The 22,371-nt window shown below is 51.6% G+C and overlaps 2 protein-coding genes and 1 non-coding gene across 23 annotated transcripts in view; 2 read left to right on the top strand and 1 right to left on the bottom strand.

Annotated features, from left to right (window-relative positions):
* Positions 1-18,009, top strand: part of CHD3 (chromodomain helicase DNA binding protein 3) — a 28,023-nt gene extending 10,014 nt beyond the window's left edge. For 7 of the 20 annotated variants that reach the window (XM_021928692.2, XM_021928694.2, XM_017950331.2 and 4 more), the window contains 32 exons: positions 222-455; positions 644-847; positions 2,382-2,593; positions 3,255-3,386; positions 3,780-3,879; positions 4,295-4,486; positions 4,626-4,826; positions 5,177-5,314; positions 5,573-5,694; positions 5,841-6,014; positions 6,135-6,276; positions 6,525-6,656; positions 7,864-7,981; positions 8,191-8,315; positions 8,521-8,752; positions 9,071-9,237; positions 9,688-9,865; positions 10,347-10,412; positions 10,863-10,948; positions 11,099-11,232; positions 11,794-11,938; positions 12,110-12,272; positions 12,368-12,489; positions 12,595-12,730; positions 12,843-12,944; positions 13,132-13,260; positions 13,653-13,761; positions 13,950-14,082; positions 14,400-14,641; positions 15,341-15,839; positions 16,095-16,221; positions 16,711-18,009. In XM_021928692.2, coding sequence (XP_021784384.2) covers positions 222-455; positions 644-847; positions 2,382-2,593; positions 3,255-3,386; positions 3,780-3,879; positions 4,295-4,486; positions 4,626-4,826; positions 5,177-5,314; positions 5,573-5,694; positions 5,841-6,014; positions 6,135-6,276; positions 6,525-6,656; positions 7,864-7,981; positions 8,191-8,315; positions 8,521-8,752; positions 9,071-9,237; positions 9,688-9,865; positions 10,347-10,412; positions 10,863-10,948; positions 11,099-11,232; positions 11,794-11,938; positions 12,110-12,272; positions 12,368-12,489; positions 12,595-12,730; positions 12,843-12,944; positions 13,132-13,260; positions 13,653-13,761; positions 13,950-14,082; positions 14,400-14,641; positions 15,341-15,839; positions 16,095-16,221; positions 16,711-16,832 — 5,118 coding nt within the window. In that variant the 3' untranslated portion in view covers positions 16,833-18,009. Of the gene's footprint in view, positions 1-221; positions 456-643; positions 848-2,381; positions 2,594-3,254; positions 3,387-3,779; positions 3,880-4,294; positions 4,487-4,625; positions 4,827-5,176; positions 5,315-5,572; positions 5,695-5,840; positions 6,015-6,134; positions 6,277-6,524; positions 6,657-7,863; positions 7,982-8,190; positions 8,316-8,520; positions 8,753-9,070; positions 9,238-9,687; positions 9,866-10,346; positions 10,413-10,862; positions 10,949-11,098; positions 11,233-11,793; positions 11,939-12,109; positions 12,273-12,367; positions 12,490-12,594; positions 12,731-12,842; positions 12,945-13,131; positions 13,261-13,652; positions 13,762-13,949; positions 14,083-14,399; positions 14,642-15,340; positions 15,840-15,859; positions 16,072-16,094; positions 16,222-16,710 lie in introns of those variants that run through there. The other 13 variants (XM_021928698.2, XM_021928704.2, XM_021928697.2 and 10 more) reach the window with 12 other exon arrangements.
* On the top strand, positions 11,365-11,503 carry LOC116271155. The gene has a single exon (XR_004179592.1).
* RNF227 (ring finger protein 227) lies at positions 13,725-22,371 on the bottom strand. Of its 2 annotated transcripts, none has more exons than XM_031657357.1 (2): positions 20,413-22,371; positions 13,725-13,804 (listed from the first exon to the last, which is right to left on the bottom strand). In XM_031657357.1, the coding sequence occupies exon 1, from the start codon at positions 21,116-21,118 to the stop codon at positions 20,462-20,464; it is 657 nt and encodes a 218-aa protein (XP_031513217.1). In that variant the 5' UTR covers positions 21,119-22,371; the 3' UTR covers positions 13,725-13,804; positions 20,413-20,461. The 2 variants fall into 2 exon arrangements, with proteins under 2 accessions (XP_031513217.1, XP_017805823.1); XM_017950334.2 differs by lacking the exon at positions 13,725-13,804 and having other exon boundaries at positions 18,585-20,500; positions 20,602-22,371.

Here is a 22,371-nt window from a genome sequence, read left to right on the forward strand (position 1 = left end):
CTTAGTAACAGATGTCCAAGTGTCTAGGATCCTAATGTATTCCTTTCTCCCACACCTTTGCTCCCAGAATCAGCATTTCTGAAACTGGAGTGTCCTTTTCTTTAGTTCCCACCAGTCTTCTCTGCACTTCTAGGATTCAGGTGTCCTGTCTTTGCCTGTATCTTCCAGTTTCATTCCTTAACTTCTGCCATCTGTCTGTGTGTCTGTCCTTGGCCCCCTAGGAGAAGGAGGGGGTCCAGTGGGAGGCCAAGGAGGAAGAGGAGGAATACGAAGAGGAGGGAGAGGAGGAAGGGGAGAAGGAGGAGGAGGATGATCACATGGAGTACTGCCGCGTGTGCAAGGACGGCGGGGAGCTGCTGTGCTGTGACGCGTGCATCTCTTCCTACCACATTCATTGTCTAAACCCTCCCCTGCCTGACATTCCCAATGGTGAATGGCTGTGTCCCCGATGCACAGTGAGTGGAAACATCTCCCCTCTGTATTTACTGTCGGGCCTGATCCCTTCCCCTATCCCTGGGGCCCACATGTCCAGCTTTTCCTTTCTCTGCACTCCCCCACTCTGTGGGACCCCTATCCTGTCATCTAACGATGGGTTCTGTCTGCCTCTTTTTTTTCCTCCTTCTTGTACATGTCCATCCCAAAGTGCCCTGTGCTGAAGGGTCGAGTGCAGAAGATCCTGCATTGGCGGTGGGGGGAGCCGCCTGTAGCAGTGCCAGCCCCTCAACAGGCAGACGGGAATCCAGATGTCCCAGCCCCGCGTCCTCTTCAAGGCAGATCAGAGCGAGAGTTCTTTGTCAAGTGGGTGGGACTATCCTACTGGCACTGCTCCTGGGCCAAGGAGCTTCAGGTACTAGGACCTTTGCTTTCCCTCTCCCCCATGACCTCATTTCCTGCCATCCTCTCCCTCTCTTACTCCTCTGTTTGCTGGGTTCCCATACCCTTCATTTTCTCTCGTTTCAGGCCTCTGGCCTTTATACCCTACTTGCTTAGTTTCCATCTGTGGTTCTTTCGGTCTACAGTCCTCTTTCAGTCTCCATTAGCTTTCTTCTCTCAGATATAGCATAGCCTTTCTTAACTTCACGTCCTTCCTTATCTGTCTTTTTCCATGTTTTATAATATTCCTGGCTGGGCATAGTGGCTCACACCTATAATCCTAGCACTTTGGGAGGCCAGGGCAGGAAGATTGCTTAAGACCAGCCTAGGCAACATAGTGAAACCCCATCTCTATTAAAAAAAAAAATTATCGGCTGGGTGCGGTGGCTCACGCCTATAATCCCAGCACTTTGGGAGGCCGAGGCAGGCAGATCACTTGAGGTCAGAAGATCGAGACGGTCCTGGCTAACACAGTGAAACCCCGTCTCTACTAAAAAAACAAAACATTTAGCCAGGCATGGTGGTGGGCGCCTGTAATCCCAGCTACTCGGGAGGCTGAGGCAGGAGAATGGCGTGAACCTGGGAGGCGGAGCTTGCAGTGAGCCAAGATCGTGCCCCTGTACTTCAGCCTGGGCAATAGAGTGAGACTCCATCTCAAAAAAAAAAAGAAAAACTCAATGTTTATAACCCCATTCCCTATCTCCTTTTGCTCATAACAGCCCCACCCAGGCCGTGGCTTCTGAAACTGTTGCATCTGTTTCATTTTATTTATTCTCCTGTTTTGGCTTTGACTCATTTGTCTCTGATCCATCCTTTTTCTTTCTTTCTTTTTTCTTTTCTTTTTTTTTTGAGATGGAGTTTTGCTCTTGTTGCCCAGACTGGAGTGCAGTGGCACGATCTTGGCTCACTGCAACCTCTGCCTCCTGGGTTCCAGCGATTCTCCTGCCTCAGCCTCCCGAGTAGCTGGGATTACAGGTGCCCGCCACCACGCCTGGCTAATTTTGTATTTTTAGTAGAGATGGGGTTTCTCCATGTTGATCAGGCTGATCTTGAACTCCCAGCCTCAGGTGATCCACCTGCTTCAGCCTTCCAAAGTGCTGGGACACACCTGTTATTCTCTTATTGCCCAGGCTGGAGTGCAGTGGCGCGACCTTGGCTCACTACAGCCTCCACCTCATGGGTTCAAGCGATTCTCCTGCCTCAGCCTCCTGAGTATCTGGGATTACAGGCGTGTGCCACCACACCTGGCTAACTTATGTATTTTTGGTAGAGACAGGGTTTCTCCATGTTGACCAGGCTGGTCTTGAACTCCTGACTTCAGGTGATCCACCCGCCTGAGCCTCCCAAAGTGCTGGGATTACAGGCGTGAACCACCGCACCCGGCCAATCCATCCTTTTTCATAGCTCCCTTTCCCTGTCCCATTCCTCCTGCTGGCCTCTTCCCCGTTCCCTGTTGTCCTCTGTGAGTGTCAGGCCTGTCTCTTCCCCATTTTTCTGTGCCCTATCAGCTGGAAATCTTCCATTTGGTTATGTACCGAAACTACCAGCGGAAGAATGACATGGATGAGCCCCCGCCCCTGGACTATGGCTCCGGCGAGGATGATGGGAAGAGTGACAAGCGTAAAGTGAAAGACCCACACTATGCTGAGATGGAGGAGAAGTACTATCGTTTTGGCATCAAGCCAGAGTGGATGACTGTCCACCGTATCATCAACCACAGGTGAATCCTTGGCCCTGGGAAGTAAGACCTGGTATATGACACTATTCTTACCATGGTGATGGCCTCATGTTAGTATTTGCTGATTAACCAGGTAATTGATCTAACCTTGATAACCTCTGCTGCAGCTCCAGCCTTTCTGGCCTTGTTTCCTCCAGGGGAATGGGAGAAAACAGGAGGAAAGTTCGGCCAGGCAGTGCCTCTTTTCTCATCTCCAGTGGCATAAGACATAGCACATGAGTCTGGGGATGAGGGCATGAAAGCGAAACATGAGAGACAATTCATCCAGACCAGTGTTTTGAATATTTCTTCTTCATGGTACTTATTACTGCCTAAAGTTACGGTATTTATTTAGTTATTTCAATGCTGTCTTCCCCACGAGACTCTGAGTTCCATGAGGAAAATACTTAGTGATTAGGTGAACAAATAATATAAGGAGGGATCTCCAGGAATGTTTTGTGATAGTTGATTTTTAGGATACCATCCTGAGAAGGTTAGGCTGCCAGGTTAACTATTCTCACGTCCCTTCCAGCGCCCACTGTTGAAGGTTGGGTGACAAATTTTGTGTGTTTGCTGATAATTGCGTTTCTCAGGCCTTCTTGCTGTTTGTGATCTATGCAATTTTTGTTTCCTCCTGCTCCTCCTTATGGCCTCTGCCCCACAGTGTGGATAAAAAGGGGAATTACCACTATCTAGTAAAATGGAGGGACTTGCCATATGACCAGTCCACGTGGGAGGAAGATGAAATGAATATCCCTGAATATGAAGAACATAAGCAAAGCTACTGGAGACACCGGTGAGGGAACGAGCCTGTGGATTCGAGGGATTCTGAGGATGAGGGCCTGAAAGCTAAAACTCCAGCATAAAATGAGGGTATAGAAGGGACTGATTCAACCTGGAGTTCAGGGCAATGGCCACCTGGGCTGGGTTGTTTGAGATGGGCTTGCTAAAGAGGTAGTGTAAGGAACAGAAACAAGATCTGGCTGAGTAGTGGAGAAGAGAATGTTCAAGAGTGGGGAGGGCTGGTTCTTGAGGTGAAATCCAAAGGGCAAGGGTAAAAAGCCTGGGAAAAAGGAAATATGGGAAAATCTAGGTCATGGACAGTGGGAAGTAGGTCTGGAATGGGTTCAGAAAAGAAAGCGTAGGACTCCCAAAGATGAGGCCTCATTCAGAGCCACTCTTTTTCCAGAGAACTAATTATGGGGGAAGACCCTGCCCAGCCCCGGAAGTATAAGAAAAAGAAGAAGGAGCTACAGGGTGATGGGCCTCCCAGTTCTCCCACTAATGATGTGAGTCCTCTCAGTTGGCATTTCTTGTTTCTGGAGCCATGGTGATCGAAGATTTCCCAAGGGCTATTGATGGAACTTCCCAGAGATTCAGTAACCTCTGTGAACAGTAGCTCTTCCTTCAGCGTCCAGCCTTGCCCCAAGAGTGGTTAAGAATTTTGGCCTAAAAGGGCAGGAGCTGCTAGAGATAGCCCACTGGCGGCTCTTTCACCAGCTGGCCCTCCCCCATGGTGCTGCTGGATATTGTCTTACAGAATGAGGGGGAGGGGCTGAAGACTAGATGTGAGAACTTTTGTAAACTCAGGCCATAGTAGAGGGAATTGTAATCCAACTTGGTATCCATGCCAGGGAGGAGGAGACTAAAACTGGAGGAGCTGCTGGTTATTTCCTTGAGCTTTCTGACTTCTTGTCTCTGTAGCCTACCGTGAAATATGAGACTCAGCCACGGTTTATCACAGCCACTGGAGGCACCCTGCACATGTACCAGCTGGAAGGGCTGAACTGGCTGCGCTTCTCCTGGGCCCAGGGCACTGATACCATTCTAGCTGATGAGATGGGGCTGGGCAAGACCATACAAACTATTGTCTTCCTCTACTCACTCTATAAGGAGGTGCTGGACTCTAGGACCTTGAAGGGGACCGCTTGGACTAGGGAAGTGGGGAGGGGGAAGATGGAGGGGTGTAGCTGGCAGAGGACTGGGGTATACAGCCTCTAGCCTAGACTTATGCTGCCCCATTCTTGACTCCCAGGGCCACACAAAAGGTCCCTTCCTGGTGAGTGCCCCACTCTCTACCATCATTAACTGGGAGCGGGAGTTCCAGATGTGGGCACCCAAATTCTATGTGGTGACATACACGGGTGACAAGGATAGCCGGGCCATCATTCGTGAGAATGAATTCTCCTTTGAGGACAACGCCATCAAAGGGGGCAAGAAAGCTTTTAAGATGAAGGTAAGCCCCTCTACCTCATATCCTCTAAGACCCTCAAATCTGTCACTTCTTTTTCTCAGCCAGGAATTCAGTTTCTGTATTCCCCTCTCTCCTCACCTTTCTCCTCTTCCTCCACCTGTTCTCGTGTCTCTGCACTACCATCCTAGAGATGTGGCAGGTACTCCCAAGGGCGTACATGGATCTGTCAGTACTGGAAATGTGGGCAGAGGTTTAGGGGCCATGGTCTGTAATCCCTGCTTGGAGAACAGAGTAATGGCTCCTATTGGGAGCCACAGTCAGGAAAAGGTGTCTGGAGGTGTAAGTCCATGGTTGTCAGGTGGCAGCTGAATGGGCAATAATTATGTTGGCAGAGGGAGGCACAGGTGAAGTTCCACGTTCTCCTGACATCGTATGAGCTGATCACCATTGATCAGGCAGCACTCGGTTCTATCCGCTGGGCCTGTCTTGTGGTAGATGAGGCCCATCGACTCAAGAACAACCAGTCCAAGGTGAGTGAGGTTCCCAGACCTCAAAAACTTGAAATGGTGGGCTCCTACTTGCCCTGGTCCTAAAAAAACCCAAACAAAGTTCTGGGGATTTTCTGTAGTCTGGGAGGACGGCCAGGTTGGAGGAGGGAGAGGGCCAAAGATTTGGGGCCTCTGATCCTGAGTGAAATGGAAGCTGGGACAGAGAAAGGCTGATGCTGTGGGTCGGTCATTTGCCACTAATAAGCCCATTCTCCTGCCTTGCCTTGCCCCATCTTTTAGTTTTTCAGGGTTCTCAATGGTTACAAGATAGATCATAAGTTGCTGCTGACAGGAACCCCATTGCAGAACAATCTGGAGGAGCTCTTCCATCTCCTGAACTTCCTCACCCCAGAGAGATTTAAGTAAGTGGTTCCCTAAGGGTAGTTGGCAGAGATGAGAGGTGGAGCAGATAAAATGAACCGGTAGAGGATTAATCTGAGGTGGTAAGCCTGAGATCAGCGGCAAATAACTTGCCAACCTGTTAATTTTCTTCTCTCCTGGCTCTTAGCAACTTGGAGGGCTTCCTGGAGGAGTTTGCTGACATATCCAAAGAGGACCAGATCAAGAAACTGCATGATTTGCTGGGGCCACATATGCTACGGAGGCTCAAGGCAGATGTCTTTAAGAACATGCCAGCCAAGACAGAGCTCATCGTTCGGGTGGAGCTAAGCCCCATGCAGAAGTAAGATGCAAGACAAGCTGCCTGGAGTAGGGGTTGGGGATTGATGGGAGCATTCCAAGTGCAATATCATAATTGCTTCCTTTATTTATGTTTCTTTTACACCCCTTTCCTGGCCTTTAGGAAATACTACAAGTACATCCTGACTCGAAATTTTGAGGCCTTGAATTCACGAGGTGGTGGGAACCAGGTGTCGCTGCTTAATATCATGATGGATCTTAAGAAGTGCTGCAACCATCCATACCTTTTTCCCGTGGCTGCTATGGTAGATACACAGAGCAGGAGCTGATCGAATGTCCGCTCTCAGAAAACATGGGTGGGGAGTAGTGGGGAGGTGGGTATTGAGCCACAAGGGTGGAGTGCGCTGGAAGGCCAGGGACTGGGTCTCTGAGAGCAGTAGGAATTGGGAATGTGTGGAAGCTGGATCTGGGCATCTGGCCTTCTAGGCATGGTAAGAATATGGGGAGATGTTTCCAACTGACCCTGTCCTCCTCCTCTCTCCTCCCTTTTCAGGAGTCCCCCAAACTCCCCAGTGGGGCTTATGAGGGTGGGGCACTTATTAAGTCATCTGGGAAGCTCATGCTGCTCCAGAAGATGCTGCGAAAGCTGAAGGAGCAAGGACACCGAGTACTCATCTTCTCGCAGGTGACCTGTGCCCTTAGCTGTCTACATCTGCTTCCTCTTCCCTCTCCTCGTCCTCCACACTTTAATTTCTTACCGTCTTCCTGTGGCTGCTCCAGTGTGACAAATGAGGAGATTCCTCCTGTAAGAGTTTTTTTTTTTTTTTTTTTTTTTTTGAGACAGAGTTTCTCTCTTGTTCCCTGACTGGAGTGCAGGGGCGTGATCTGGGCTCACTGCAACCTCTGCTTCCTGGGTTCAAGTGATTCTCCTGCCTCAGTCTCCCGAGTAGCTGGGATTACAGGTGCCCACCTCCATGCCTGGCTAATCTTTTGTATTTTTAGTAGAGACGAGGTTTCACCATGTTGGTCAGGATGGTCTCGATCTCCTGACCTCAGGTGATCTGCCCACCTCCGTCTCCCAAAGTGCTGGGATTACTGTATAGCAAGTTTATTCTTGGCCTCTGATGCCTGTTCTTAAGGTTATTGGAAGTTGAAGTCCAGCTTTAGTTCCTTTTCAGCTGCATGGGGGAAGGGTGAGGGTGAGCCTCCTTAGAGATTGGTATTATTTCTTCATCTTATTGGCAGGTGAGGGTGAAGGCACACACCCTCTGGAAATGTGATGAAAACTCTGGGTCCACTCTCCAGACAACTGTACATACAATGACACAAATTTGTATGGATTTTCAGGGGGTTCCTAGATTTCCCTGAAACCTTTTCATGGGTCGCAGAGAACCTCTGCCTTAGGAGAAACAATCTTAAATCAAGAGAGTATGACAAGAGGGCCAGACATGGTAGCTCACACCTGTTATCCCAGCACTTTGGGAGGCTGAGGCAGGAGGATCACTTGAGGTCAGGAGTTTGAGACCTGGCCAACATGGTGAAACCCCGTCTCTACTAAAAATACAAAAATTAGTTGGGCGTGGTGGCGCACACCTGTAGTCCCAGCTACTAGGGACTCTGAGGTAGTAGGATCACTTGAACCCAGGAGTGGAGGTTGCAGTGAGCTGAGATGGCACCACTGCACTCCAGCTTGGGCAATACAATGAGACTCCATCTCAAAAATAAAAATAAAAAAGAGAGTGTGATAAGAATGTGGAACAAAGAGGAGCTTAAGACAGGGCAGGGGTTCAGGTGTAAGGATCAGGGTTGAGTTTGTATAAAGGAGTAGTTAGAATAAGCAAGCTATCCCACCACCTCATTATTCCAGACTCCATCCTTTTCTCTTGCTCTAGATGACCAAAATGTTAGACTTGCTTGAGGACTTCTTAGACTATGAAGGCTACAAGTATGAACGCATCGATGGTGGCATCACTGGTGCCCTGAGGCAGGAAGCCATCGATCGGTTTAATGGTGAGGGAGATACACTGGTCCCTGGTGGGTGTGGGAGGCCTGAGAAACCTGTGATAGGTCTCTGGGATGGGAGGGGGACTGGCTTGGGGGACATTGGAAACTTAGGCTTTGAGTTGGGGGCATGGTTGTTTGTCATCAGAGAACGTCTAGGAGCAGGTGGACAGACCTACTGGGTACAAGAAAAACCTGATCCAACTCTCACCTCCTAGCTCCTGGAGCCCAACAATTCTGCTTCCTCCTGTCCACCCGAGCTGGGGGCCTGGGCATCAATCTGGCCACTGCTGACACTGTCATCATCTTTGATTCTGACTGGAACCCCCATAATGACATCCAGGTGGGAACTCATATCCTGGAGCGCCTGCACCATTTAGCAAGGAGATGTGGGTTCATGGAGGAGGGTGTCATGTTCCGGGGTCAGAAATAAATCGCTTCTAGGAGGAGAGAAGACCCTTCTTCAGCAGCCTTCTTTCCTGAGCATGTGGGCAGCTTCTCCCCGGCCACTCCCCTGGCCCACCCGCCACTTTCTCTTGCCCCTGCAGGCCTTTAGCCGGGCTCATCGGATTGGCCAGGCCAACAAAGTGATGATTTACCGGTTTGTGACTCGTGCGTCAGTGGAAGAGCGAATCACACAAGTGGCCAAAAGAAAGATGATGCTGACACACCTGGTTGTGCGGCCTGGGCTGGGCTCCAAGGCAGGCTCCATGTCTAAGCAGGAGCTTGACGACATTCTCAAATTTGGCACTGAAGAGCTGTTCAAGGATGAAAACGAGGGTGAGAACCTTTTCTGCAGCTCTGTGAAAGCAGGCCCCTGCTCTCCCAGGAGTACTTCTCAGCCCCCTGCGGGGGGAAAAACAACTCTTCTCTGCAGCCTTTGAAGGAAGGAGAGCCTTCTTTTAGTGGCTCTTGGAGGAAGGTTGACCTCTTTCTTTGCCTGTAGGGTTAAAACAAACAAAACATAAACCTTTCAACATTGGCTCCCAGGGAAAGAGCCTTCTCCAGGGCTTCTGTGAAAAGGATGCAGAGTAGAAGCTTTCCCATCAGCCTTTCTAAACTTTGGAACCCAAAGTTCCCTGTTTTCCCTCTCACCAGGGGAGAACAAGGAGGAAGACAGCAGTGTGATTCATTATGACAATGAGGCCATCGCTCGGCTGTTGGACCGGAACCAGGATGCAACTGAGGACACTGACGTGCAGAACATGAATGAGTATCTCAGCTCCTTCAAAGTGGCACAGTACGTCGTGCGGGAAGAAGACAAGGTGAGAGGCTCTGGGGGCCAGACATTATCTATCCCAGGCCATCTCCAAAAGGCAGTATCCTTTACTTGGCCTTGAAATAGGAGGGTCCGTCCCCCTTAGAACAGTAGTGGACCTCAAATAACTTCTTCGTCTAATAGGTGAGACTGGACTTCAGAGAGAAACGTAGGCACAGACAGTACTGGTAAACACAGAAGGGTACCTTCTGAGACAGTGCAGGAGAAACACTGTCAGAGGGATTAGAGGAGAGATTTAGAAAACATGAGGAGAGCACGCTGCAGGTAAGAGATGGCATGGAACATGCACAATGTCCAGAAAATGTATGCAGAGTCACGAAGCTCCAGGAGTGGGGAGACCGGATTGGGCTGACACAGCAGAGTAGGGATTTCATTGCCATGGAAAGATTAGCAAAGAAGGAGACCCCCAGTGTTCATTCATTCTGCTGCCCTTCAGATTGAGGAAATTGAGCGAGAGATCATCAAGCAGGAGGAGAACGTGGACCCTGACTACTGGGAGAAGCTGCTGAGGCATCACTATGAGCAACAGCAGGAAGACCTAGCCCGGAATCTAGGCAAGGGCAAGCGGGTTCGCAAGCAAGTTAACTACAATGATGCTGCTCAGGAAGACCAAGGTGAGGACTGCCCCAGATGCAGGCAGTAAAAGCGGGGGAAGTGATGATGAGAAGGGACTTAAGGCTGGGGCTACTTAGAGGGTAAGAGAGAAGCCTAGAAGTCAGAGCCTTTCCCTACTAAAAGGGAAAGACGTAAGGTAGAGTCATTAGGAACTACCCAGAGGCCAGGTGGGTTTGCAGGTGATTTAAACTATTTGGTGGTTGCACAGGCATCCTGTGGACACCCAGGGCCACTGCTTAAAGTAGGTTTGGCAGGAGAACCAGAGGGGCCCAGAGACTGAAGGTGGGCGGTGAATGGAGATGCTGTAGGATATGCGGCTCCCAAGTCAGACTTCGGGCAGTGACCTGGCGTTCCCAGAAGGGCCAAGGCCAGAATAAAGGTAGACAAGTCTCGGCAGGGAGGAAACCAGCCAGAAAGGGCCCCAGCGTGGGCATATCCCGAGAGACCTCCCTGACCACTGGGCCCTCTCCACCCCCACAGACAACCAGTCAGAGTACTCGGTGGGTTCAGAGGAGGAGGATGAAGACTTCGATGAACGTCCTGAAGGTGGCATCTGTGTTCCTGACTCTTACCTCTTACCATTTTATTTTTCAGTTTGCTTTAAGCCCACTGTTTTTGTACAAGTAAAAAATCTTTGTGTGTGTGTGGAAAAACTCCATTGCAGATGAGCAGAAAGGAAGCAATGTTGATAGTCTCTCCACTAGTAAACTTCGGTTTGTGTGACCACATAGACTAGATCAAGAAAGGCTGAATCATTTTCCATTTCCACTGGTAATCTGGGCCTTTGTCAGATATCAGCTATTAATTTTAAAATATGACTAGTTCTTTTAGAGTCACTGGGTTAGTAGTTCTGAAGTGCTTGGGAGAGAATTGGGAGCACCTCAAACATGATAGGAATGTTCCTGTGTTCTGTATCTTGTGGGAATGGGGTGCTAAGGAGGACTGAGGCTTAGAGGAGGTGGTGGATCAGCTAATTGATGTCATCCCCACTCTCAGGGCGTAGACAGTCAAAGAGGCAGCTCCGGAATGAGAAAGATAAGCCACTGCCTCCACTGCTGGCCCGAGTCGGGGGCAACATTGAGGTGAGAGCTGGGCCCAGTGTTCGTGAGTTCTCCAAGGAGAGCATGAGGGCAGAAGGTTGGAAATTGGGGCCTGGATCACTGAGGGTAGAAAGGACAAGACCTAAGAACCCTGGACATTTGTCGTCATTGCCTCCTTGCCCCCACCCTCAGGTGCTGGGCTTCAATACCCGTCAGCGGAAGGCTTTCCTCAATGCCGTGATGCGCTGGGGGATGCCACCACAGGATGCCTTCACCACGCAGTGGCTGGTGCGGGACCTGAGGGGCAAGACTGAGAAGGAGTTTAAGTGAGTGTGGGTGATACAGGGCTGAGTTGGACGCGAGGGTAAGAGCTTTGGGTGTTCCATTCTTCCTTGGGGCTGCCATATGATGTGACCTTACTCAACTGATTGTCACCCTCCCTGCCATACAACGCTTCCTGGCTCGATTTCCTGGGGGGTGGTCTCAGCCCACCCCACCTCCCCTCAGCCGAGCCTAGAGTAGAGGGGCCAGGCATCCTCCCCAGGGGAGAGGTGTTGAAGCAAGGAACCTCTCCTGGGCTGTCCTAGCCTCACATTTACTTGGCCACAATCACCTGGCAGGAGGAGCTGGTGGAAAGGATGAAGAGCTGACTGATGGGGCCCAGGAATTAAGTACCAAGGCCAAGGGGATAGGCCAGGGATGGGGCGCAGGGGCACGGTTAGGACTTGGAGGGCTGGTAATGGTGAGAGTGAGAGGCCCAGGGGAGGAGCCCTGGAGCATCTGGGGATTTGGGGACTTGGGGGTCCTCAGTCATCCTTGCATCTTCCTCACTGCCCTATACCCCTTCTGTGGCTTCCCTAACCGTCCTCCCACCCCATGCTTCTTAGGGCCTATGTATCTTTGTTCATGCGCCATCTGTGTGAGCCTGGGGCAGACGGCTCTGAAACCTTTGCCGATGGGGTCCCTCGGGAGGGACTGAGTCGCCAGCAGGTGTTGACCCGCATTGGAGTCATGTCTCTCGTCAAGAAGAAGGTATCAGTCTTCCTCTCACCCAAAAAATCAAGCTAGCTGCCAAGTCTCTGTCCTTCCTCTGCCTCTGTCCCTGAGTTGTAAGCTCGCGCTGGTGTGAGACGGAGGAGACTGGAGTTTCCTGTTTGTATGTCTGTAAGTGCCTGGAGCTGACACCTGTCCTTCCCACCCCAGGTGCAGGAGTTTGAGCACATCAATGGGCGTTGGTCAATGCCGGAACTGATGCCCGACCCCAGCGCTGACTCTAAGCGCTCCTCCAGAGCCTCCTCTCCTACCAAAACGTCTCCCACCACTCCTGAGGCTTCTGCTACCAACAGTCCCTGCACCTCTAAACCTGGTAATCAGAAATCAGGATGGTGGGAGAGACAGAAAGGGAGCCAGGAGTCAGGGCAAGAGAACCTCTGTCTTTATCACTGTGCCTTCCCCCTGCAGCTACTCCAGCTCCAAGTGAGAAAGGAGAAGGCATAAGGACTCCTCTTGAGAAGGAGGAAGCTGAAAACCAGGAGGAAAAGCCAGAGAAGAACAGCAGAATTGGGGAGAAGATGGACACAGAGGTGTGTGGCTCCCTGGATTCCCCTGTGGAGTGGGAGGGGAGGGGGCTTGGAGGCCAGATGCCTGGGAGCCCTCCAGCTCATCCTGACCCCATTGTCCTCTTACAGGTTGATGCCCCCAGCCCAGCCCCATCACTCGGGGAGCGGCTGGAGCCAAGGAAGATTCCTCTAGAGGATGAGGTGCCAGGGGTACCTGGAGAGATGGAGCTTGAACCTGGGTACCGTGGGGACAGAGAGAAGTCAGGTGGGTGCATGGCCTTAGGAGTGATGGGGGATTAGAATTTGGGATGTCCCTCTTCTGGGGTCAGAGGATGAGGGTAACATCCTCCCTTCCTATCCCCTGCCCCCTCCCACAGCCACAGAGTCGACGCCAGGAGAAAGGGGGGAGGAGAAGCCGATGGATGGACAGGAACACAGGGAGAGGCCGGAGGGGGAAGCAGGGGATTTGGGCAAGAGAGGTAATGGGTGGAAGGACCGGACACCTGGGTCCCTGAGGGCATCAGGGGAGGTGGAGTCTGGGGAACCAAATGCTTGGGTCCTGGGCGGGTAGCTGTTTGAAAGGCCAGGACAGCACAGTACAGATAGTAGTCTTGGGACCTGGGAGGAGGGTGTCCTGAGGTGTGAGCTTTGGCTTGTCTGTCCTAGCAGAAGATGTAAAAGGTGACCGGGAGCTTCGACCAGGGCCTCGAGATGAGCCACGGTCCAATGGGCGACGAGAGGAAAAGACAGAGAAGCCCCGGTTCATGTTCAATATCGCAGATGGTGGCTTCACAGGTTGGGGAGACTCTCGCTGCTTTCTGCTCCTCAAGGGGATCTGCTCATCCTCATGGGGTTTCTTGTTTTGCCTGAGGCTTCCTGCTACCTTTAATTCCAAGTAACTTCCAATGAAGTATGTTGCATGCTGACTCCGATCCTTGCTCTAAATCTTTCTTAAGTATCCCTCTTAACTCCAAAGCTGGCTCTAATCCCAACTTTATTCTTAATTCTAACTCGAACCTGGTTAGTAACGGAGTTTGCTCCGAACTCCTAACCTAACCTTTACCCATTCCTCTTCAGGAGCCCTTAGTTCCCTTTCATTATTCAGTTTCCCCATCTGTACCTGTCTGTTGGACTGAGTGCAGTCTGCAAACCCTTGTTGCCTCTTCTGTCTGCTGCTGCCTTTGCAGAGCTTCACACACTGTGGCAGAATGAGGAACGGGCAGCTATTTCCTCAGGCAAACTCAATGAGATCTGGCACAGAAGACACGACTACTGGCTTCTGGCTGGGATTGTCCTGTATCCTTTGACACACGTGCAAGAAGGAAAAAGTTCTCTCAAGCTGGCAAAAAAAAAAGGATGATGATTTCACACCCAGGGACAGGGCTACTGCCACACTTTGGGGAGTCAGGCCAAAAGGAAGAAGTGTTCAAAGCCAAGCCCATTCCTGTTAATTTCCTTGATGGTTCCCTTTCCTTCATTGGTAGCCATGGCTATGCACGGTGGCAGGACATCCAGAATGATGCTCAATTTGCCATTATCAACGAGCCATTTAAAACTGAAGCCAATAAGGGGAACTTTCTGGAGATGAAAAATAAGTTCCTGGCCCGGAGGTTCAAGGTGGGAATGAGGGAGGACAGGAATGGGTTATGGACGGGCTTGAGTCAGAAGTGAGGCCAGATCTAGTTGGAACCTAGGGAAGGTTAACACCTTCAGGGCTGAGGTGATGCTTGGAGCCAAGACCAAAGTGTAACCTTGTGCTTGGGAGTGTGGTCTGGGTCAGGGTTGATGCTAGGTTCGCAGTTGGTTTGGAGCTAGGAGTGCTCTGGGCCAGCAGTGAGGGCAGGGTGGGTCTCCTGCTATGTCCAGTCCCCCCACCCGCCACTCACTCACTGCTGGCAGAACCCTGCCTTCACCTCCCAACCCTGTGCCCTCAGCTCCTGGAGCAGGCGCTGGTGATTGAGGAGCAGCTGCGGCGGGCGGCCTACCTGAACCTGTCGCAGGAGCCGGCGCACCCCGCCATGGCCCTCCACGCCCGCTTCGCCGAGGCCGAGTGCCTGGCCGAGAGCCACCAGCACCTCTCCAAGGAGTCGCTGGCGGGGAACAAGCCGGCCAACGCCGTCCTGCACAAGGGTAAGGGCCGCGGCGGCCCCGCGCGGGGGAGGGCCCACAACGCTGCGTAAGTCTTCACCCCGCACCCCTCAAAATCTTCCCACCCCCTGACCCCTCTACCCTCTGAACCACCCCCCTCTGACCTCTAACCCCACCCCTACCGACCTGGCACCCCCTTGGATTTTAGCCTCTAGGACTTGTGCAAACCAACCCTCATCCACACCTGATAGCATTCACAACCATGCCCCATAGAGGCACCTGCCCCAGCCTCCATGTCCCCTCTACACAGTGGGGCCTCTTCACTGGCGGTGGAGCCGCATCCCCGCCATACTGCCGACATCTTCCAGTTAGGGGCCTTAGACTGTGTGTGCACCATACAAATCCCTGGCTCTGGTCAAACAAATCACATTCCCTCACATCTGTTTCACCCCATGAGGCAGAAACTACCACCCATCCAACCCTCTGACCCTACTCCATGAAACTTCCCTTTGACCTTCGACCTTTCCTCCTACCGCCTCTTACCTTGCCAATGATAGAGATTATATCCAAAGCCCTCTAACCATCTAATCCTGCCTGATGTAGTCACTGACTCCTGGCCCCTTTGATCCCTGTTCTAATTCCTTGAATCTGTAATACTGACCTTCTAACCTCCCTCTCCCCTTACATATTAAAATCTTGATTCCTTAAAGCTTTGACACTTACCACCTCCCATGCCTCCTGACTATTTCCTCCCCATCATCCCCAACCCCAAACCTTGCTCTTCCAGTATGAGATGTTCTGACAACTCCCCGCCCCCATGTCTTCCGATGTCCCCCCATCTTCCTTTCCTCCATGCTCCCTTTTTCTTTCTTCTTTCTCTCCATCTGTCTTCTGTGGTGATCTGTTCTCTCTCTTTTCCTAACACTTTTTCTTTTCCCCTGAGTTGCTTCTGTTTTTTGTCTACTTTTACTTTCTTGATCTCTGGTTCTTTGACATCTGTGTCCTCCTCTCTCGCTCTTTTTCTGCCTGTATCTGTCCGTCTGATGCCTCTCTTTTCCTGGCTCCATCTCTCTATTTCCCTGTCTTTCTCTTGCCCTTCTTTCTCTGTGGCCCGGGCCCCAGTTCTGAACCAGCTGGAGGAGTTGCTGAGCGACATGAAGGCGGACGTGACCCGCCTGCCAGCCACGCTATCCCGAATACCCCCCATCGCAGCCCGCCTTCAGATGTCCGAGCGCAGCATCCTCAGCCGGCTGGCCAGCAAGGGCACGGAGCCTCACCCCACACCGGTAACCCTCTTTCCCCCTAGCTCCAGTTTTCCCTGTTTGGGTTCCTCCTGCACACATACAAACACTTCCATCAGAATCCTATACAATATGGAAAAACATCTTGCTAGAACACAGTCGTCACCCTTGAGTGAGTCTGCCTGCCTGTGTATCCTACCCTCAGTAGCTGTGGAGTGTGGCTCCTAATGTCTCCCCTACAGCTTCTTTCCTCTCACAGACTATGAACTAACTCCAACTTCTGCTTACTCTCTGTTCCAGGCCTTCCCCCCGGGTCCCTACGCTACACCTCCGGGGTACGGGGCGGCCTTCAGCGCCGCACCCGTAGGGGCCCTGGCCGCCGCAGGCGCCAATTACAGCCAGATGCCTGCAGGGTCCTTCATCACAGGTCAGCTGGTGTTTTCCTACCCCCTGCTACTCACACTCCTCCTTTGCCAAACTTTATTTCTGCTCAGCTGCCCTTTAACTGCTCTAGTCCATCTCATTTCCTTGGTGGTATCTGGTGTTTTATGGGATAGAGTTGTTCTAGGCTGTCCCCCCCCCCATCCCTTTCTTAACCCCTCTTTGATCTCCTTTATCAAAAACCAGAGTTTTAGTAGATCTGTGACTTGGTGTCTTCTACCCAAGCCACCTCCCTCCAGGTTCCTTCAAGGGAAAGTGAATATGAAACCCAAGGGGTATAGAGTGGGAACATGTGTTCAGTCATGTAACACAAAGTGGAATCTCAGGGAAAGGGGTTTGCCCTTGTCTTCCCACCCTTACCTGGGGCAACTGGAAGTGGCAGGAGGTGGCCTAGAAGTGAGAATTCACCACTGTCATGAAGTGATGTTTGGGAGTGATGTGGGAATTGATCTTTCCTTACCACTTTCCCAAACAGCCGCCACCAACGGCCCTCCAGTGCTGGTGAAGAAGGAGAAGGAAATGGTGGGGGCGTTGGTGTCAGACGGGCTGGATCGGAAGGAGCCCCGAGCCGGGGAGGTGATCTGTATAGACGACTGACTGGATCCCAGGCCTGCCCTTCACCCAGGCCCCGTCCCCGAGGCCGACCCCCAGCTCAAGCGCTGGGGCCTGCTGCCAGCCCTCCACCTTCCCCACCCCTTGGGCCATCACTGGGCTAGGAACCCCTTTGCCCCTCTCTGCAGCTCCTCTCTTCAAGAAGGGCCCTTTGTCTTTCTCCACTCCCACGCGACTTTCCCACCAAGCCTTGAAGACTGTGCTGGTGAGAAGAGGTCTGGGTGGGAGACGGCTGGCAGGGTCTTCCAAGTACCTTCCTCCCCCACCGCCAAGTATACACAACTTCCCAGTAAATGGTTGTGGGGAGGCAAGAGGTGGAGCCTCCCCAGCTGTTTCCCTGCAGAATCAGCTCCATCTCATGCAGAAGTGGAGAATTAGCCTTGCCTGGCCTTTAGGAACTTTTGCGGGGAAGAGAGCTTTGAAGAGAGGAGGGGGACTTTTAGAGAGGGATGAAAATGAGTCCTGGGAGGGAGGAAGGGACGAGGAGGGGTGGCTGCATGTTACCGTTCCCTACCTCTCCCCACATGGAGGGTGGAGCAGTTATGAGGGAGGAAGTCAATTGCTGTTCAGCCTCAGAATAAAGGCGCCGTTCACTGGCTCAGTTACCTCCTGTGTACCGGCATCTTGTGTTGGGAATGTTCCCCCCTCCCTAGGGACCAAGGACCACCCCTACAAAGAGTAATGGTTGGGTGATACTCCCTCAAGCCAAAGAGGAGCTCCCCAACCTGTTCTAGGGACCCAGGTCACCTAGAAGGGTGGGAGAGAATACAATGGGCCAGACGGCGGTGGCGGGGAAGCCCCCAGCTCTGGGGCTTAGGTTCCTGAAGACTTCTACTACCCTCCCTCCTCAAGGCCTAGATACAGACTAAATTTGCGTTAAGTCAGGCAGGGGACCTAGTCAGGGTCTTGGGAGCTACCTTGTCACTGGGACCAGAGCAAAGTAGTGGAGGGCAGGCAAGGGAAATGTGGGCACATCCCCCCTCCCAGGAGGGGCCGGGGAGAGTGGCAGTTTGCATGGCGAACCCCCCACTTCCTCTTTGCTGCCCCTTCACTTTCTTGCTGCCCCTTTCCCAGTCTCTCTTCACACCCACTCCTGGTCTGTCCTGATCCCCTCTTCTGTATCAGGTTTATTGGTTGTACATATAAATTATACTTTCCTTTCTGTGTGCTCTGTTATTTTTTATGGGGGGGGAGTTTTGGGGGGAGGGATAAGAAAAGTTGTTGCTTTCTGCCTTTTCTTTTTAAAAAAATCTTACGACTTTTTCCTTTTCCTCATTTTTATCTCTTGGATTATTCACTAAAACTGAGGTTCTTCCAGCTCCAACTATGTGATGGGCTCAGTGTAGAGAAGGAGGGTGAGCAGCAGATACTACATGGCCTCAGGTTGACTTCAGAGAGAGTGGGACTTACTGGACAGAAATGTAGTGGGAGGAGTGCCTAGCAAGATTCAAAACTGCCTTCCAGCCAATCCTTTTGATCATCCTTTCCACCTTCAAGTTGCACTTTAGTTCCCCTAAGAGTCAGTAGAGGTCACTACAGCTCCACAGGTTCAGTTCCAGTATGAAGCAAAGGCACACTTTTTTTTTTTTTTTAAGGAGTTGAGGGTCAGATCTGTCTAGCTTACCAAAGATTTGAACTGCTAGGCACTTCCTTGATGTTTGTTGCTCACTAAACAGAGATTCTCAGAGATTGAGAGAGGCCAGACATTTAGTTCACAAGGCTATTATATTAAAAAAATAAGATATAAAGCCAACAAATATTTATTGAGTACATATTATACAGTAACACTGCTGTTGGCCCTGGAGATAAAACAGTCACAGGTCAGCCCTTGCTACCATGGGGCTTACACTCCAGTGAGGACACCCACAAAGCATGAAAATAAAAGCAGTAAAAATAAAACAGGGCATTATGTTACAGAGGGGTGGGGAAAAGGCTCTACTATGCTGAAGGCAGAAGGCGGCCTCCCAGAAGAGGGAGCATTTAAGCTGAGACGTAAGGACAGGAAAATGCCAAAATAGGGTTACAAAAATTGAGGTTTATAAACCATAAGTGTATATGATTTGTCAATCAAAAATATTTTAAAAAGGTTGGAGACCCCTAAAAATTGAGGTTAATACTTAATAAGTTCACATTTTTAAGAGAAAAATGTAACATAGTAGGTTAGGATTTCTTTAGCAATAGAATGTTACTTTAGAACTTTGGATAAAATAATCTATCAGTCATACTTATTATGTTTTAAATATTCTACCTACAGATGGTGATATCTTAAAGAGTCTAGGATCTAGACCAATGATACTTACATTTTCACATGCACACAAATCACCTGGGATTGTTAAAATGCCAGAGTCTGGCCAGGCGCGGTGACTCACTCCTATAATCCCAGCACTTTGGGAGGCCGAGGTGGGCGCATCACCTGAGGTCAGGAGTTTGAGACCAGCCTGACCAACACGGCAAAACCCCATCTCTACTAAAACTACAAAAATTAGCCAGGTGTGGTGGCAGGCGCCTGTAATCCCAGCTACTCCGGCAGGTGAGGCAGGAGAATCGCTTGAATCTGGGAGATAGAGGCTGCAGTAAGGTGAGATTGCGCCACTGCACTCCAGCCTGGGCGACAGAGTGAGACTGTCTCAAAAACAAAAACAAAAAAAACAACCCTGCAGATTCAGGAAGTCTGGAGTGGGATCCTGGAGTGAGATTGTGCGCTTCCATCGACAGTATACCAACGCTGCTGGTCCTTGACTATGACTATATGGTCATAAGATACTTACAGGATTCTAAAATAGAATACATGGCATATATACAATAGGTGATGTCCCATTATGGGACACAAATTTTAAAGACACTTAAAATTGTATAAGTATCTTTTCAGTAGCGCCAGTGTTCCCTGTGACTGTAAAGATAACACAGATAATAGCAAAAGTTTGAAATATGATGCCTTTCAAATGGCTCTCCTTTCCTACTTTGATAGGCTCTAATTAGGTGCCTCATATCAATGCCCTTTGGAATTTCTGATACCTGCCCTAGCAGGCTGAAGGTAGATTCTGAAATGAAGCAAGGCTCCTCATCATAGTCATAGGCAGGGAGCCATCTCAATTTTTGGAACACAGAACTGGGAGTGGAGAGACAGCAGGCATACCAGCACCCTTACATGCCAGAGAAGTGAGATTAACATGACGCGAAAATTAGCCTCTTCTCTCCCATCCCATCTTAAAAAAAAAAAAATTCAAACCATTGACAAAGAATTGCTAAAACGGGACCTGTTGCTCCCACACACCAGAGCCACCCTGGACAAAAGCCAAAGTCCCAGCTAAGAAAACAGTCTGTCTTCTTCCCACAGTAACGTAGGCTTTGTTTATATCATCCCTTGGCCACTCCATCCTGAAAATGTAAGACTGGCACAGTCAGTAGATGGGGGCGAGTTCGTCTAGGAGCCTCCCCAACTCATCATCAACACCTCCCAGGGCGTTCCCTCCTGCCCTCGGCTCATCTCTCTTATCACATGTCAATCCTGGGATCTGAGACACAGTAGTCTTGATATCAGCCCCCGCGAGGCTGCAGCTCCCACCTTCCTTCGGCTGTGGCTTCCGAGTTCCTCGGTTACAACGTTCAACGGGTCAGGTGGGCAATGTCCTTGATCTCCGGACAGTAGAGCACTGGGGGAAAGAAGAAGGGTTAGCGGTAGCAGGAGCAAGCCAACCAACCTCCGTGTTCCTCGGCGCTCTCTCCCCTGCATCCTCCCCTGGCAGCCCCTCACCGTTGCTAGGCAGCGGACGCCGCCAGCGCCGCGCGGGCGCCAGGACCCTGTCCCAGAGCCGCCGGAGCGCGCGCCACCCAGCGCTCCTAGGCCCCGCCCCCTTCTCGCTCTCCCCTTCCTCCTCGGCCTCTCCGTCAGCGTGGCTGCTTTCCTTGGCCAGGTTCCCCGCCTCATCTCGTTCGCACTTGGCCCGCGCTTTTTCCTCCAATCGCGACCACAAGTCCGAGTCAAGAGCGATCTCCGTGACGCCGCCGCGCGGGAGCGGCGAGGGCGCGCGGCAGAAGGGGCACGTGACCACGCGGCGCAGGCGCACCACGCGCGCGGCCGTCCCGCTGCAGTCCCCGCGCGCTGCCAGCTCGCGGAGGCAGGCGGTGCAGAGCGTGTGGCCGCAGCGGGCGCGCGCCGTCCCGGGCAGGCGGCGGGGCGCGCGGCCCCCGAGGTTGAAAGGACGGTAGCAGATGTTGCAGTCCAGCTCGCCCCGCTCCGGAAGAGAGGGCACCCTCACCAAGAGCTGCATCGTGCCCGCCGCGAACTCGAGGGCGTCGCTAACGCGGCCGGCTCAGTGAACAGAACGAACTGACTCTTCTGAGGCCCGGGTCGGGTCCTGGGGCCGGCGCCGCGGCCTCTTTCCCCTTTAAATAGGGGAATAAGTGAGGCCCCACCCTTCGAAGCGTCACGCCTTGATCGGGCCACTCCCCGTGGCGGCACGTGTGGGGGCGGTGGAGGCTTGAGGCCGGGCATGACAGCGATGATGGAGTCCGGGAGGCGGCCCAGGCCGTGCCAGGACTGGAGCCCTGGGGGCCGAGGCACCCATTCCTCCCTTCCTCCCCACTGCCGAGGAGCGGGGTGGGGCTTTCCTTCTTCCCCCAACGCAACGCCAGCGCTCCTTAATTCTACCATGTGCAAATCCCCGGGTCCCTCCCTGCGCCTCAGCCGTCAATCATTGGCACAGGTCTCTAAAGCCCCCTCGGCCTATTCAGTTGCTCGCAGTGAGTTTCACAATCCCACTCAGTTTCCAAACACTGCCCATTCTGCCCAGCCTTTGGTCCCGGGTCCTTTGACTCGATTTTGCCCTCAATTCTCATTATAGATGACCTCTCGGTGTTGCTTGTAAGGCTGGCTTCCTAAACTTCATTCTCCCCAAACTGCTTAACTCTCAGCTGGTATCTCAGCCTAAGGAGGGGCCTAGATTCCAGGACCATGGCTTTAGGAATGCTGGGAATCCTTTCCTTCCGGAGGCCTGGACACCCACACATTGTGATGGCCCCAGTAAAGCTCCCCAGCATAAGTTCTGACTCAGGGGTCTGACTTCTCCCACTGGTAAACAGGACATGGTACTCACAACCCACATTCCCCTCATGGCGCCACACCCACACACAGCTGCCTTCTCACCCTCCTCTCCTGGACCTGCAGCCCAGGTTCTGTTGTGGAGGGTAATAACACAGTCTAGAGCCAGCTGGCTTGAGTTCAGATCCTAGCTTCCACCTCTTACTAGTTGTGACACTTTGAGCAAGTTACTTAATTTATGTGGGCCTTGGTTTCCTATAAAAAATGTGGATAATGAGGACTGAACGAGGTTATATGTGTAAGGTGCTTCAAACAGTGTCCAGTACACAGTAAAACACCAGGTAAGTACTATATTAGCTACTATTCTTATCCTGTGCCCCCAGCCTATACTGAATTCACCTTAATTTCTCAGTACCCAACATTTTCTTTTCTTTTTTTTTTTTTTTGAGACAGTCTCTCGCTCTGTCGCCCAGGCTGAAGTGC

This window comes from Papio anubis, chromosome 17 (assembly GCF_008728515.1).
Source record: "Papio anubis isolate 15944 chromosome 17, Panubis1.0, whole genome shotgun sequence".
In the NCBI taxonomy this organism is placed as follows: Eukaryota; Metazoa; Chordata; class Mammalia; order Primates; family Cercopithecidae; genus Papio; species Papio anubis.

What these genes read in the sequence shown, in the direction of transcription:
- RNF227 (XM_031657357.1), bottom strand. Translation starts at nt 21,118, where the DNA reads ATGCAGCTCTTGGTGAGGGTGCCCTCTCTTCCGGAGCGGGGCGAGCTG.